General features: G+C 45.2%; 1 protein-coding gene across 1 annotated transcript in view; it reads left to right on the top strand.

Moving 5' to 3' along the window:
• Nucleotides 1–17,079, top strand: part of PKM (pyruvate kinase M1/2) — a 29,309-nt gene that overhangs the window by 6,760 nt on the left and 5,470 nt on the right. Inside the window, 9 exon segments of the mRNA XM_014455005.2 lie at nt 1,781–1,897; nt 4,494–4,660; nt 5,295–5,386; nt 11,132–11,200; nt 11,203–11,265; nt 11,739–11,925; nt 12,519–12,789; nt 14,778–14,928; nt 15,142–15,294. Coding sequence (XP_014310491.1) covers nt 4,507–4,660; nt 5,295–5,386; nt 11,132–11,200; nt 11,203–11,265; nt 11,739–11,925; nt 12,519–12,789; nt 14,778–14,928; nt 15,142–15,294 — 1,140 coding nt within the window. The 5' untranslated portion in view covers nt 1,781–1,897; nt 4,494–4,506.

Raw genomic sequence — 17,079 nt, 5'->3', positions numbered from 1 at the left:
TCTTCCCAGAGGCAGGCCCTGCGAAACCAGGACTGGCTTTTCAGAAAGTGTTTTAGGCAGAATTCTAGGTGGTGGGTGGGATTGGCAGCTTGTGCTCTGGAGAAGAGGTTCCTGGAGGTCCTTGGAGACAGGCAGGGGAGACCAGTTAGTTGGTGAGCCAGGGATACAACATGAGGTCTCTGGTTTGGTAGAAGCCTTTAAGAACATGCTGAGACCTTGTAGGAGTCTGGACTCGCTTGCTGACAAGCAAGTTTTTTTTTATTACTGGTATGTATTTCCACTCAAATACCAGATAAGTTTTTTTAAAAATATATTGTATTGATTTTTTACAGAGAGGAAGGGAGAGAGATAGAAAGTTAGAAACATCGATGAGAGAGATACATCTATCAGCTGCCTCCTGCACACCTTCTACTGGGGATGTGCCCGCAACCAAGGTACATGCCCTTGACCGGAATTGAACCTGGGACCCTTGAGTCCGAAGACCGACGCTCTATCCACTGAGCCAAACCGGTTACGGCCCAGATAAGTTTTTATTAGTTATTTTTGTGAACAAATATAACTGGGTGAACATAAGATCAGAGCTTGTAAACCTTGATTTAATTTGAGATGGTGAAATAGGGTTAGTGTTTGAGCCCAATATAATTGTATCTGCTAATGGCATCCCTGGTCCTGGAGGCAGGCCTTCTGTATCAGAACACCTTTGTAACAAAGATTTTGCTATGAAGCCTGAGGACAGACTAAACAAGAAAAGAAGCTTGCTGGATTTGGTCACATAACTAACAGGTTTTGGCATTAAATTTTTCTATGAACTATATTATTAATATTTTTATTTTATTTATTTGCTTTGAGGTTCTGAATGCATCAGGTTGACCTTTTTTTATTTTTTAATGTTTTTATTGATTTCAGAGAGGAAGGGAGAGATAGAAACATCAATGATGAGAGAGAATCATTGATCAGGGGAATTGAACCATAACCTCCTGGTTCAAGGTTGATGCTCAACCCCTGAGCCACACGGGTGGTGGTGGGGGGCGGGGGTGACCTTCTTAAGCTGGTGAAACTGTCCAATTGTGACCTAGGGCCTAAGATGCATTATCTTACCTGCCACACTTAAACAGGGTATTCCTGAAGTATATAAAACAGCAATTGCGTAATAGAACCAGGAGATTCATATTTGTATTTTTGTTTTTGCTATATGTATTTATATATGTGTGTGTATACACACATACACACACACACACATTTTTTTATTGATTTCAGAGAAGGAGAGGGAAGAGGGAAACATCAATGATAAGAGAGAATCATTAATCGGCTGCCTCCTACACGGCCCCTACTGGGGATTGAGCCCGCAACCTAGGCATGTGCCCTTGACCGGGAATCAAACCCAGGACCCTTCAGTCCCCAGGCTGACGCTCTGTCCACTGAGCCAAACCAGCCAGGGCATCATATTTGTTTTTAATTTCAACACTTTTACCAGGATGCTTGTAAATATATTGTTTTTAAAGAGATATGTTTGTAATTTTTCTTATTATAAAAGTTTTTCATATTAGTAAATTAGTTAATAAAGACAAGAAAAAATTTTGCTGTACTTCTATCATCCTGACAACATACTGTTAATATTTGGGTAGCTATCCTTCTAGTCCTTTTATGTATGCTTAATTTAGTAACATAGCTGAATCTCTAGGAGCAGCTACCACCTGGATACCTGGTTATTAAAGTAATTTTTCCATTACCCCAAAGAGCTTTAGTTATACTCGGCTTTCACACCTTAATCCTTGTACAGCTCCGCAGGGAAAACCTTACTCAGCTCCGAGCAGTCTTTGCAAGTGGGGCCAAGGAGCCACCCTGAGCCAAAAAAAGAGCATTATGTCACCGGAAGCCCAAGCCCAGAGAACACGAGGTATGACCAGTAATCAGTGGCCCCAGCCAGATCTTTGCAAGGGGACCCTAATGTCTCAGGTCTAGTGAAGAGCCAGCTGATGCTTTTTTTTATATATATATATTTTATTGATTTTTTTTACAGAGAGGAAGGGAGAGGGATAGAGAGTTAGAAACATCGATGAGAGAGATACATCCATCAGCTGCCTCCTGCACACCCCCTACTGGGGATGTACCTGCAACCAAGATACATGCCCTTGACCGGAATCGAACCTGGGACCTTTCAGTCCGCAGGCCAATGCTCTATCCACTGAGCCAAACTGGTTAGGGCCAGCTGATGCTTTTAAAGAAGAGTGGGGTTAGTTACTCCAACCCAGTCATTCAGACCTTATTTTGTTCATGACACAGTCTTTGGGTTGGATGGCTCTTTCTACTTGGAGGCCCCAGTGAGGCCTTTGTATTCCAGTTGCTCCATATGCCACCAGCAGGGTACATCTCCTCAGTCATGTTCCCTTAACAGCCATACTTATTTAAGCCTGGCTGGGTGTTCTGAAGGCATGCAAGCCCTGCTTCAACTGTGAGTGCAAGTACAAGGACCTTGGCTGTCCAGCCATCCTGCTGTAAATCAGAAGTTCCTCAGATTTGGCATGGGAGAGTGGAGGTACAACTTTGATTTTGACAAAGAGGCATTAAGACACACGAAAAGGTATTCAACAGACACTGGGATATGTCCAAGTGCTTAAAGGTACAGAACAAAATAGGTCATGGAGGAGAGGGTTGACGTTGATTTTTGGAGACCTGGTAAGTATTAGGGAGTTACTAGGAAATGCACAGTGAAAAGGAACAGTGTGTTTGGAATGTGGAATAGTTAGCCGGTATCTTGTTTTTTATTTTAAAAGTTTTAGATTCTGTAGTTGAAGACTTATAGCCATTAGTTTTTAACAGCTGACAAAAGGTTTGCTCACAACTGGTCACAGAGCAAGGAGTGGGGTTAGTTACTCCAACCCAGTCATTCAGACCTTATTTTGTTCATGACACAGTCTTTGGGTTGGATGGCTGTGGTTTACTGAGGTTCTAAACTAGGAGTCAGTTGTTTATATCACTGGAAGGTGGTTACAATTTTCTTTTGAGGAAGTTCCTTCAGGGCATGTAAAATGATAATATTTATAGGATTATCAGGAAAGCTGTCAAGGTAGGGCTGGGGCTTTTACCAGGTTTCTTGAAGATGGCAAAGATGAGTTTAGTTGCATGCTCTTCTGGATCCACCCAGAGAAGCCACAAAGTCAGGGATGGAGGAGGAGAAGTAGTAAGGTTATATGTATTGGGAGGGTGTGGGGGTATTTGGAGTCCTGAGACTGAGGAGGAGGTGGGACAGGGCTAAAAAGGGATTTGTTCCTAAGCCTGGGCTGAAGCATTTAAGCTTGAGGACTTTAGAAGGAATGGCCCTTGGTCTGAGAACTGGAGGAGAGGGACAGCCTTCTGATGAGGAGTGTCAAGCTTCTGCGGGCATCCTTGCCTGACAATTCTTCAGAGCACTGGCCACAAGCTTCTCACTTCTTTGTCTCAAATCAGCTAACGAACTGACTGAGTGAGTTTAGTTATAAGTCAGTAATGCAGAAAAGCAAAGGTCAGGACAGTTGTCAGGATTGTAACCTTTGCTGGTTAATTACCTGGAACAGATGGTCTTTGTTACTGGGAGTGGTGTGCTTGTCAGACTTCAAAGGGCAGTTAGGATGGTGCATCAGGAAAAAGATTTGACAAGCAACTTTAATCTCCTCTTGTTGCAAATACAGCTCATTTTAGAACTAGACTAGAGCCATTGTGGTTATCCTTGACTTTATGCAAATTGCTTTGCACATCCTAAAGTCCTGAGCAAAAGCAGATGTGGTTTTTAGGTACATACTCCTGGGACAAAAGATTTTGCATTCAGAATTCCAGTGGGACTTTGTTTCGTGCCCGGGGATTGGTTTTTATTGCTTATCAGTGGGCTAGGACCTACTTGGGCGAGTCAAATGAATTTATATGGTGCTTTGGGTGAGTGGAAATCTAGGACTCCGGAGCTAGGAGGACTGCCTGAGTGGTGGTTGTCTTCAGAACCAGGAACATCACTTGGAGTTTGAGTGGGGATTGTTAAGATGCAATGTGAATGCCCCACCCTTCGCAGATATTTGTAGCTTTGAGACAACTTATCATACAAAGATCTAGATTTGCTGAGGTTCTAAACTAGGAGTCAGTTGTTTATATCGCTGGAAGGTGGTTACAATTTTCTTTTGAGGAAGCTCCTTCGGGGCATGTAAAATGATAATATTTATAGGATTATCAGGAAAGCTGTCAAGGTAGAAACTAGGCCAGTGTGAGGGAGATCTGCTTACAGTGGATGCCTGGGAAGTACATGCATTGATTGGGTCTGCGGTTTTAACTTGCTCATGGTCCCGTGAGCCCTTTGCCTGACTTGAGGAACACCCACGTAGTCAGAGTATGCAGGGCTCCCTGTGGCTTGTGCACAAAACGTGCTTATTGAGTTAATGTGTAAGCAGGAAACGGCCTCCTGTGCCAAGCAGTGTCGAACAACCCAGGCTTCTCAAACTCAACACACTCTTCAATTCCCCTGGACCCAGGACCTCAGAAGCCATGTCGAAGCCCCAGAGCGATGTCGGGACTGCCTTCATTCAGACGCAGCAGCTGCATGCAGCCATGGCTGACACGTTCCTGGAGCACATGTGCCGCCTGGACATTGATTCGCCGCCCATCACGGCCCGGAACACTGGCATCATCTGTACCATTGGTGAGTGGGTGTGTCCCTCCTCTAACACAAGGCTTCATGTGAAGTGATCTTTTCTCCTAAAAAGAATAAATGCAGCAAACCTGGGTGATGAGTGAGATTCTACACCAGTGATGGCGAACCTTTTGAGCTCGGCGTGTCAGCGTTTTGAAAAACCCTAACTTAACTCTGGTGCCGTGTCACATATAGAAATTTTTTGATATTTGCAACCATAGTAAAACAAAGACTTATATTTTTGATATTTATTTTATATATTTAAATGCCATTTAACAAAGGAAAGTCAACCAAAAAAATGAGTTCGCGTGTCACCTCTGACACGCGTGTCATAGGTTCGCCATCACTGTTCTACACAGATTCTTGTGGGCACTCAGACCATAGGAAGCTGCAATAAAGAATTAGTATGCTTTGTTTCTGCTAACGGCAAAATGAAGAAGGCATCTTCCTTCGCGTATTTCTGTAGGATCATCTCCAAGACCAAGGAAGATCTTCTTGTCATTCTCTGTGCAACCAAGATTCTGTGGTTGGACATCTGGCTTCAGGGAGAGCAACATATCAAGAGTTCTTTAATCCTAAGCAAGTTTCAAGTGTTAATCCTTTGAATAATTAAGACTTATGTCTTTAAAACTTTGTTCACTAGGTCCTGCTTCCCGATCGGTGGAGATGTTGAAGGAGATGATTAAATCTGGAATGAATGTGGCTCGCATGAACTTTTCTCATGGAACTCACGAGGTGAGCCTTGGTAGACAGTTTGGCCACTGAGATGGCTTGTAAGATGCAGTGCTTATTTGGCACCAGTGGACCAGGCAAGAACGAGTCTGGGGTTTACAGCCAGTGGGAAAAGGCCTTCACTAGCCTATTCCTTCTCTCCTTTTCCCCTCTCCTGCCATCTCAACTGGCCATGTCTCCTTAAACGAAGACCTTCTTTGTCAGTGGCCATGGTTCTCCCACATACCTGGGCTACCATTAGTCCTCACAAAGGAAAGTGGAAGGATTCTACTGGAACCCTCCCTGAGCCGCTAGGTGTCTTGGCCGTAGGGCTTGACACTCCCACCCAGGGTTTCTGTACCGGCTCATAATGCAGTGACGAGCCAGAAGGTCACCCTACATGTTGGTTCTGGCCTAGTTTAGACCAAGAGAACTAGGCAGGTCCAGGAGAAGGGTTTCCACTATGGCAAGTTAAGGACTGAGTTTAAAGCACTAGCAGGTGCGCTGTTGGCACAGTAGGGAGTGCGTCAGTCTCACAAAGCACTAACTGTCTGGCATTTATTCCCCACTTCATCAGCATTGTGTTCCCAATCTCTCCCTTCCCAAGGCTGCAAGTCCTAGCTCTTTCCCAGGAAGCTGGTAGGATTGTATTAGTGCTGGGCTGTTTACAAGCTGACTTGACCTGTGGACACTGGCCTTACCAGGGACCAGGCAGCTCTTGGGAAGCCCTCCATTCCTGCTTCTGTTCCCAAGGCCAGAATGCCATTTAAAAGCCTTCAGGCTCAACCATAGGCCCTGAGATTTCACACTGGCATTGATAGAAGAGTAATGGATGAGCCAAACTTTCCCTGCTCTTTTTTCTGTTTGTTTGTTGTCTTTTGTTAATCCTCACCTGAGGATATTTTTACATTGATTTTTGGGAGAGTAGAAGAGAGAAAGACAGAGAGAAACATCGATTGGTTGCCTCCTGCATGAGGCCTGACCAGGGCCTGGGCGGGGGAGGATCCTGCAACCAAGGTATGTGCCCTTGACCGGAATCAATCCCGGGACTTTGGTCCACAGGCTGACACTCTATCCACTGAGCCAAATGGCTAGGGCCAAACTTTCCCCACTCTTGACTTCTGAATAAAGAGAATGCTACCCTATATGGGCGGGGGTGAGGGGTTGCCCTCTGGTATTTGGAAGTTGGTGTTAAGTTTAGACTAAAAATAAAGCCTCAGAAAGAGCAATCCAAGAGGTGAATTCCTCCTCTCTGGAAACATGAGACTTCATCATAGGTTCCCAACCCATTTTCCGTAAACAGCCTATGGCCTGGCAGGTAGCCGGCCTCCAAATGTCATGGAGACCTGACCAGGTTCAGAGGAGCTGCTCAGCAGGCACCACGGGCAGGTTAAAACACGCCATGACATTCTGTAATTTTCCAAAGGGGGTCCTCCGCAGGAGTCGCCAGGAATTACTTAGCCCAAAGAGAGCTAAAGACATTAGTGAAAATGGGTTCACTATTGATCCCTGCTGCTAGATCAGGGATTCAGGGTCTCCTGTGTGCAGGGGAGGGAGCAGAAATAGAGTTTAAGATGTTGACCTTTAACTGGGCTTTATGGCCTCTTCCATCCAGTAAAATAAAACCGCACAGCCCTGAAATGGCCAGGGCAAGTGCTGTCTGCTGCACCTGCTGGATGGGGGCGGGCTCAGGGATTTAACTTAGAGACATTTGGAGGTAATCTGTGCTTTAACTCTTATTCACAGATTAGCATTGGAATTGGGAAAAAAAACCCAAGTCCTTCGTGTGGGTTTATTTTCGGTTTTTGGCCAGGATGAGGTTGTCCCTGGGATCTGGGCTTTGGAAGCTGACCTGAAATTGTCCTACTATTATATAATGTAATGTAAACAAGTTATAGTTTGTGCATCGTGGCTCTTGACTAGCCTCTGGGGCTCTTAACATTTTAAATGCTCTTCTAAGCAGAACATTGAAATTGCTTTTTCTCCCTCACTCTGATAGAGGAACATCCACTGGCTGCATTTGATCTCTTCACAGCTTTACACAGTATCTCTAGCCCCCACTTTTTTTTTTTAATATATTTTATTGATTTTTTACAGAGAGGAAGGGAGAGGGGTAGAGAGTTAGAAACATCAGTGAGAGAGAAACAGCGATCAGCTGCCTCCTGCACACTGGGGATGTGCCCACAACCAAGGTACATGCCCTTGACCGGAATCGAACCGGGGACCCTTCAGTCCGCAGGCTGACGCTCTATCCACTGAGCCAAACCGGTTAGGGCTGGCCCCCACTTTTATCAGTTCACATGGGCATGTGGTCCCATAATGCTATGTTGGCCAGAAATACTGACTTGACCAACCTAAATTTAGACTTTTCCACGAGGGCAGCATTGAGTGATGCAATTCTTTACCAATTGGTAACATCCAACAAAGCCACAGCCACAGTGGAAGACTTCAGTAAGCCTACCAAAAGATGACCAACTTAGTGGATTTGATAATATAATACCTGATGATCTAATTGGTTTGTGTATATGATTTTATCTACAAGACATAAATGCATGATTATCTAACACGTATACTTTCCGCCTGGAATACGAAACAGGCTGGGCGTTTTAAAAACACGGATGAAACAGGCTGGGCGTTTTAAAAACACGGATGTTTGCCAGGCTGGCGTGGCTCTGTTGTTGAATGTCGATCTATGAACCAGGAGGTTGTGGTTCGATTCCTGGTCAGGGCACATGCCTGGGTTGCATACTCAATCCCCATTGTGGGAGGCATGCAGGAGGCAGCCGATTGATGATGCCCTCTCATCATTAAATGTTTCTATCTTACTCTCCCTCTCCCTTCCTCTCCCTTCCTCTGAAATTAGTAAAAATATTTTTTCAAAATAAAGTATGCTAATAATTCAAAAATATATTAGGCATCAAAAAAACCTAAAGTTTTATAAAGTAGAAATTATATAGGCCACATTCTCTGGCTTATCTTTTTTTGGAAATTGAGAATAAAGTCTAATATATTAATCAGAAAACTTGTAAACTTAAATCCACTTGTCAGAAAGCAAGAGTCTGAAAGTAAATGAAATAAATGCATATTTAATACAAAATACTAGGGGGAAAACCTAAAATAACTTTAAAAGAGTGAAAGAAAGGAATTTACTTAAAAGAATAGTTTAATGAAGTAGAAAATAAATTTGACAAATTGAGCCATGAGCTGATTTTAACAGTCTAAACCCAGTAGTGTATTAAAGTCATGACCCTGACCAAGTAAATTTTATTCTAGACACACAGTTCACAATGGGATTAAAGTGTGATCAGTGTAGTAGAAGTTGATAATAGGTAACACTCATTAAATAATTACTATGTGCTCATTTCTGTTCTAAGTGCTTCATGTATTCTCTTACATCAATTCTGAAGAAAAGGTATTTGACAGTATTCAACACCCATTCCTTTAAACTATTTCTGTATTCTATTCAGTACTATTTTATTGCAAGTCGGCAATATAAATTTTCATAACTTTTACAATAAGGACCTCTACCTCAAAAAAGCCAATGGTCCTCATTATAAAGCATGCCTGAATTAGGAGCTGAGGCTTTTCAGACACAAGCTTTAGGCAACACCATGCTTGGAGAGTAAACTCTGGTTCAGCTCCTCTCTCTGGCCTTACTTGCAGGAGCTGCTCTCCTGGGCAGTGGTGGTTAAAGGACAGGGCCCACACAGTGCTGAATGGGGTGCCTCTGTTACCAGCAATGCCATATTGATTACACTTTTTAAGAACTTTTGACATCTTAGCTTTGAGTCAAACGGTAATGGCAAGTGGAAAAGAGAAAGGGCTTAAGAAAGAAGACTGACCCAGCCAGAGTGGCTCAGTGGTTGAGTGTCAGCCTATGAACCAGGAGGTCACGGTTCGATTCCCAGTCAGGGCATATGCCTGGGTTGTGGGCTCCATCCCCAGTGTGGGATGTGCAGGAGGCAACTGATCAATGATTCTCTCTCATCATTGATGTTTCTATCTCTTTTTCCCTCTCCCTTCCTCTGATATCAATAAAAATTATTTAGGAAGGGAGGGAGGGAGATTGAAGTCAGGATTGTTGCAAGGGAGAAATGAAAATAGCAAAGGGCAGTTAGTTCAGAGAAAGGCATATTTCCATCTTTCCCTATTCCACTTCAGTCTCTAGAAAGTAATTGTGAAAATAGGCCTGCATGACCTTAGGAATAGGCCACCTTTTATTTAGCTTGGGCCACTGTTACTTAAATAAATAACTTTAAGTTTGAATTGTAGCTGGAATCAATAGAGGAAAAGCTCAGAATTACCAAATCTACTCAGCATCTGATTGACAGACCAGTATTATCCAAACACAAGCCTGGACCTTTTACTCCTGTTGTCTGCTTTATTTGATGAGTTCTGAGAAAAAAAGAACCATTGAGGGGACACAGGCTTCTTCCCTCCTGCCCCCCAAATTATTGGGAAGAAAGAAAGAGAGAGAGATTTTAATACATAAACCCTACCAAATCAACCAAGCCGAAGACACATAATACCAATAATAGTTGCAAAGTTCCTCTTTGTTTTTGAAATATAACAGAAAATACCCAATGTAAGAAATGGAAAAAAGTGTTGCAAATACTTCTGAGGAGTGGAACTAGAGGTATAAGAGGAAGTACTCTTTTTTTTTCTTTTTTTAAAATAATTCTTGCCCTGACCGGTTTGGCTCAGCGGATAGAGCGTCGGCCTGCGGACTCAAGGGTCCCAGGTTCGATTCCGGTCAAGGGCATGTACCTTGGTTGCGGGCACATCCCAGTGGGGAGTGTGCAGGAGGCAGCTGATCGATGTTTCTCTCTCATCGATGTTTCTAACTCTCTATCCCTCTCCCTTTCTCTCTGTAAAAAAATCAATAAAATATATTTTAAAAAAAAGAAAAAAAATAGTTCTTTATTGTTGAAAGTATTACATATGTCCCCTTTTCTCCCCATTGACCCCGTCCAGCGCCGCCCGCCCCCCCCCCAGGCCTTCAGCACCCTATTGTCTGTGCCCATGGGTTATGCATATATGCATACAAGGTCTTTGGTTGATTACCTCCCACCCACCCCACCTTCCCTCTGAGATTCCGCACTCTGTTCCATGCTGCCATGTCTCTGGATCCACTCCCTTCATCACTTTGTTTTGTTACTTAGATTCCACATATGAGTGAGATCATGTGATACTTGTCTTTCTCTGACTGACTTATTTCACTTAGCATGATACTCTCTAGGTCCCTCCATGCTGTCTCAAAGGGTAAGAAATTCTTCTTTGTTACTCCTGCATAGTATTCCATGGTATAAATATACCACAGCTTTTTTATCCACTCATCTACTGATGGACACTTGGGCTATTTCCAGATCTTAGCTATTATAAATTGGGAACACAGGCTTCTTTATGTTGAGACGTGTTTACACCCATGCCTTTAATGGTTTTTAGTGGCAATACTCTGAAAAGTTTCTAAGATTTACCCTTGAAGTGAATGAGTGCTCTGGTAGAAGTGGTGGAAGCCAAGGAGCTTGAAATAAGCAGGGCGGGTGGGTACTCAGTGCACGGATGGTGCTGAGATTAGACCAGCGGTCGCCAACCGGTGGACCACTGGTAGTCCGTGAGTCAGAAAGGTTGGCGACCGCTGGACTAGACAATGGTGGAGGAGGTCTAGAACATCCACGGGTCTTTCCTGAGTGATCAGCATCAGCTCCAGTGCTAGACCCTGACCTGGCGTGTGGGAGGACGCTTATCATTGCCCCTCCTTCCCCCCAGTACCATGCAGAGACCATCAAGAACGTGCGCACGGCCACTGAAAGCTTTGCTTCTGATCCCATTCTTTTACCGGGCCAGTTGCTGTGGCCCTGGACACTAAAGGACCTGAGATCCGCACTGGGCTCATCAAGGGCGTGAGTATCCTGGGGAGAAGTGAGGGGGAAGGTGCAGGGGTCGGGGCCCAGAGATGTCCTCAGCTGTCCCCGCCCTCCTGGAAGCCACATTCCTCAGAGTTTAGGAGTATAAATGAAGGTTGTATTCATCGCTGTAAAAATGTTGATTTAATCTACTTGGCTAAGAAACGATACTAAAAAGGAACCTTTTTACTCGAAAAAACTACTTCTAAATCTCTACCTTTGGGGAGCAATTTGTCTCTTTTCCCCTATCATTAAATAGCATAACTAGAACATTGTAGGCATTTCTGGGGTTATTTCCTTTAAATATACTAAGTTAGGCAATATGATGATTTATTCCCCAAGGAAAAAATCTTTACTGTTACTTCTACACAAGATTTGAGCATTGTTCCCTGGAGGAAAGCATTTCTTTCCCTGCCAGGGCCTGCTTGGCCTCTGAAGTTTAGACTCGGGGCTTACTCTCTTGCCTGCAGAGTGGCACCGCGGAAGTGGAGCTGAAGAAAGGGGCCACTCTCAAGATCACTCTAGATAACGCCTACATGGACAAGTGTGACGAAAACACCCTGTGGCTGGACTACAAGAATATTTGCAAGGTGGTGGAAGTGGGCAGCAAGATCTACGTGGATGATGGACTGATTTCTCTGCAGGTGAAGGAGAAAGGTATGTTTAAAACCGGCTTCCATCTCTAAATTTCTTGGACATAGGAAGAGAGGTAGCTTATTCGGCTGACAGCAAGATTGAGTCTGTATTCCCAGGAATTCCCTTTATAATAACTCCTTATCCTCAAAAAAAGACTTTGAGTCCTGCTTAATCATGCTCTTGGGGAGTATATAAGATTTCTTTTTATGCATCCTCACTGCTTTGAGCTTTCTGCTTCTCTCCTCCATCCATCAATGTGATATGTACAGGACTCCAGTGTTTCTGGGAATGATAGCTCATTTAAGTGCCAGGCACTAGTCTAAGCATTTTACATGATAATTTGTTTAAATTTTAAGACAACCTTATGAGGAGGTATTATTCCTATTTAACATGTGAGGAAACTGAGTCACAGAGAGATTAATTCACTTGTCTAAGGTTACGCAGTCAGTGGAATCGGGATTTGGACTCTGGCAGTATGGCTCCCACTGCCCATGATGTGCTGCTTCCCAGTTCACTGTACTGGGGACAGAGGCAGCGGCTTTTCGTTTCTCCCCTTCCTGTTGAGGACACATGCCCTCATTGCCCTGCCTCCCCATCTACTCCATTTTACACAGGTGCTGACTTCCTGATCACAGAAGTGGAGAATGGTGGCACTTTGGGCAGCAAGAAGGGTGTGAACCTCCCTGGGGCTGCTGTGGACCTGCCTGCCGTGTCAGAAAAGGACATCCAGGATCTGAAGTTTGGGGTGGAGCAGAATGTAGATATGGTGTTCGCATCTTTCATTCGCAAGGCATCTGATGTCCATGAAGTCAGGAAGGTCCTGGGAGAAAAAGGAAAAAACATCAAGATAATCAGCAAAATCGAAAATCATGAAGGAGTTCGGAGGTAAGTCCCCACCGTCTGTCCCTGCCTTCTTCTGCCCCAGCCCAGCTCTCTGAGGAAACAGGTGTACCCTGTGAGTACCTGGCTGCCTGTGTATCAAAACACAGCCTTAGCTTGTTCCAGACCCACCGAAACAGAATATCTGCAGGGGAGAAGTGGAAGGCGTTGGTATGTTTTTAAAAAGCTTTCCAGGTGATTAGAATGCCAGCTTCTTGTCATTGTTCCAGAGACCCAGGGATCAGCCTTGGAGAGGACAGGGTCACTGCTCACAGGATCAGGAGCCATGGGGCTACAGGAGTACTACCTGTGTTTGCTGGAATGGGGTGCCACCCAGAGGAAAGGCAGCAGCAGGCTCTTCGGAAAGGGCCGTGTGGAAGGAAGCTCAGGGCCTGGGGTTGATGCTGAAGATTATAGCTTCCTAGTCTTCACTTAGAAAGCAGCTGGCTGGGTGACCGGGCTAGCTCTGGCATAATATCAGCTTCCTGGAGAGGGGCATGTGGTTCTCCTCTAGGCTTAGATTGTCCCAGCTCAGCTCACCACCTCCCCAGTGCCCACCAACTAGAGCCAAATGATTGTGGCCAGCGTGGTGACAGCTCTTCTTTGGTTTCCTACTAAAAACACAACTCAATGCAGCTAAAACCCTAGACCAGGGGTGGGCAACCTTTTTGTGAGTGCGTGCGAAAACCAGCAAAATCTCTGGCTCAAAATTCTTCTGCGTGCCAACCCTAATTTTTTGAGGCCATGTTACCCCTACTTGGTATCTCTTAAGGTGTACGTATGTGAAGAACCTTGAAGAAATAATAAAATTCATTAATGCAACAAAAACACAGTATATGATGATGAAAAATACATTTATTTACATTTATTACACTGATAGTCCGACAGAAAACTTTATGACTCCATTTGATATTATCAGTGGGATTTTACATCAGGTTTATATTTCGTGACCTTCAGAGATATGCACAGCTACTACTTTCATCCGTCAGGCTACTCCTATTACGAGACTTAACAAAATTCATCACTGAGAACAAAGATTCACAAGCGTATGTGGATGAAAACATGGAGAGTAACGCTGTTGCAAAGTTTTTTAAACAGAAAAAATTTTCTGGAATGGCGTTCCAAGTCCTCAATAGTTCGTTTTCGACACTTCTCTCTGGTACTCCTGTCTCTAATCGCTTTTTTTCAATGTTTTCCAAGTCAATCTAAGGTCAATAAATTTCTGCTTCCAAATAAAAAAGTCTATATTAAGAAAAAAATTGTAAATGGAAGTTATAAGAGAGGATTTCGAGTGCCAGCAAAAGTTACTGGCATGCCGTGTTTGGCACGCGTGCCAGGGGTTGCCCACCCCCGCCCTAGACCTGCTCGTGTGGATTAGGTGTGTGCTTGAGGAGGATGGAAGAAGCAGCCCTACCCACTATTGTGACCTTGTGGTCCTTGACTTTGTGTAGATGTCCTTTGTATTAGGCAGTTTGGGGTCCTCCCTCTGCCATCCTGATAAGCCAGCTGACCTTGGACCCAGGCCAGGCAGAGCCATATGTCCTCTTCCCTTTGGCAAGTTGGAGGGGGAGCAGCCTCAAGGAGCAGCCCTCGGGTTCCTGGGCCAGAAGAGGCCATGGACCATTGTGTTGGGAGCTTTTCGCAGGCCTGAGGTTTCCTTCCTGCCTTGGGAGTGTAGCTAGCAGAGGGACCTCAAAGGGGCCGCAAAAGATGCAGATGGAAAAGAAATGAGCCCGTGGGGCTTGAGACGAAACCTCACCCCCGCGCCTGTCCCTAATGAAGCATCCATACTAGTGCTGAAGAAACCCAGCAGGCTGAACTGTTGGGCCATGCTAGGGAATGAGGTAGCTGGAACTCCCACCTCCATGTATCAATGGTGACATCATGGGTGGCTGTTCTGCAAGGACAGCTAAGGCCGAGGATCCCAGGAAAAGTTCCTTTGCATTACCATACCCCTGTTCCATATAACCTCTCTTCTTTCATCTTTCCATCAGGTTTGATGAGATCCTGGAAGCCAGTGATGGGATCATGGTGGCTCGTGGTGATCTAGGCATTGAGATTCCTACAGAGAAGGTCTTCCTTGCTCAAAAGATGATGATCGGGCGGTGCAACCGAGCTGGAAAGCCTGTCATCTGTGCCACACAGGCATGTGCCTCTTCTCACTACAGATGCTTGCCCTGTTTCTTCCACAGACCCTTCCCCACGTCACAAACACATACACACATGTTCCTTTCCCCCTGTGCACCTACACAAAGCCATACTCTGTGTACATACACACTCTCCAGGGAGTCAGCTTGCAGTCATTCATCTCTGAAGACAGCCCAGGCCACGTCTCACTAATGCTCTGTCTCCTCCCAGATGCTGGAGAGCATGATCAAGAAGCCCCGTCCCACCCGGGCTGAGGGCAGTGATGTGGCCAATGCAGTCCTGGATGGAGCTGACTGCATCATGCTGTCTGGAGAGACGGCCAAAGGGGACTACCCCCTGGAGGCTGTGCGCATGCAGCACCTGGTGAGTTCTTGGGGCCTGCCTGTCTCCCGGGCTCGGGCTCGGCTCGGCCTGGGGTGGAGGCAGCTCTTGTACAGAGCCAATGCCTTTTCGGCTTCTGCACCCACATTTTTTATTATCCTTCAAATTGCAACAAGAGTGAGGAGGTGTGTGTCTGGTTTTTTCTGTTCTGCCTTTCCTCCCACATCCTCCCTCCTATTTCCCTCTGATTGGACATAGCCCAATCACTCTGGTTCTTCCTTTGGCTCAAGTATCAAGATACTTGTACCTCTTCCTCTGCACAGCCCAGAGGACCTAGTACCTCTCTCTGCCCTGCTCTGGAAAAGGCCAAGGCCTCCTGCTCCTAGCCATCCTTTGTTTGGCTTCCATTTGATTCCCCACCTGTCCCACAGACAGGGGACTCCCCCACAGGGGCCTCTGGGCCTGTACTGGAGACTGTTGTCCACACTGAGTTGACTGTGAGCTGGCCTTGCATGGTGTCTGCAGCTGGACCTGCTGTGCTGAGTTGTTGCACTCACCCTAGACTAAAAAGTGGGGTTTAAGTGACAGGTGACAGGTTCACAAATAGAGAATGGTGGAAGGATGGCTGATCCTGGCTGGCCCTGGAGTGAGAGCATCTGGTGGAGCCTTGGAGGTGACTCTTCCCCCTCCCCTCCCCCCCACCCCCTGCCCAGGGAGCTAACTAGCTTTTCAAGGCTTTTCTGCTCTGCATGTCCCACTGCCTGGCTGTGTGTCACGGTTTGTCTGCTCCTGCTCTAGAGCTTACTGAAGAGTGAACGTAGGGATCAGCTATCAGGGTTATGATACCTGAGAAAATGAGTGCTACAAATTAACTTGCCCATAATAGTCTTAGGTCAGTGTTTATAATGTGTAGCTCAGTGAATTTGTATCTTATCCTGAAATGGGTTTTCTTTAACTTCCTACTCTCTTTCAATCAACAAAGGACCCCATGCCCTTTGTGCAACACCTCCTCTCCTGCATTTCCCCAAATTTAAAACAACCCCCGAAAAGAACCTCTGGACTAGGTATCTTCCTTTCCTCCATTTTCTGTGTCCAATTATTAGGTTTAACTAGCTTCCAGAGAAGACGTCATTTATAATCTCATACCATTTCAGTGGTGAACTGAAACGTCTTAACAAAAGTTGTCCTTTGGGCTGTCTTCAGCACCCCCCATGGATTCCCCAGGAGGAAATCCTGTCCCTGACATGTCTGTGCACCTTGGCCCTGGCGAGTATGCACCCGTTTGTGAGACAAGCTTGCTGTTCTGATGCTCAGGTACCCTGAGCCACTCTCTCCCAGGAGACAGTGGGCCTTGAACCAGTGACCTCTGGAGTGGCTGCTGGTGTATTTATGGGCCTCTCCACACCTCACCAGTCTCTAATTGCCTTGCTTAGATGTATGGCCTCAGGTACAAGAGTGACCTGATACACTGAACCATGAAACATGTAGGGACTTTAATGTGTCTCAAGGCCTTATCTGTAAAATGAATTAGGTGGAATATGTTTAATTATAAACTTAACATTAAATATTCACTGTAATTATTAAATGTCTGGTAAGTCCCTATGTAGACTGATGTAATCTTCATAGCCTCCGTGAGATATAGAAGTCACCCAATTTATAGATGAGGATTACATGGTAATATAAAGCCTGAGTTTGAACCAATATCTGACTTTGAAGCCAGTGTTCTGTCCTGCACCATAACACTCTAATCTCACAGGAGGTAAGGCCAGGTCTGGGGTCAGAAACAAAGAATCAGGCTCTGGGCTCTCACTTCATGTCCATTTTTTC

Source organism: Myotis lucifugus, unplaced genomic scaffold (genome assembly GCF_000147115.1).
Source record: "Myotis lucifugus unplaced genomic scaffold, Myoluc2.0 scaffold_41, whole genome shotgun sequence".
Classification (NCBI taxonomy): Eukaryota; Metazoa; Chordata; class Mammalia; order Chiroptera; family Vespertilionidae; genus Myotis; species Myotis lucifugus.
This window is presented reverse-complemented; position numbering and strand designations above follow the sequence as displayed.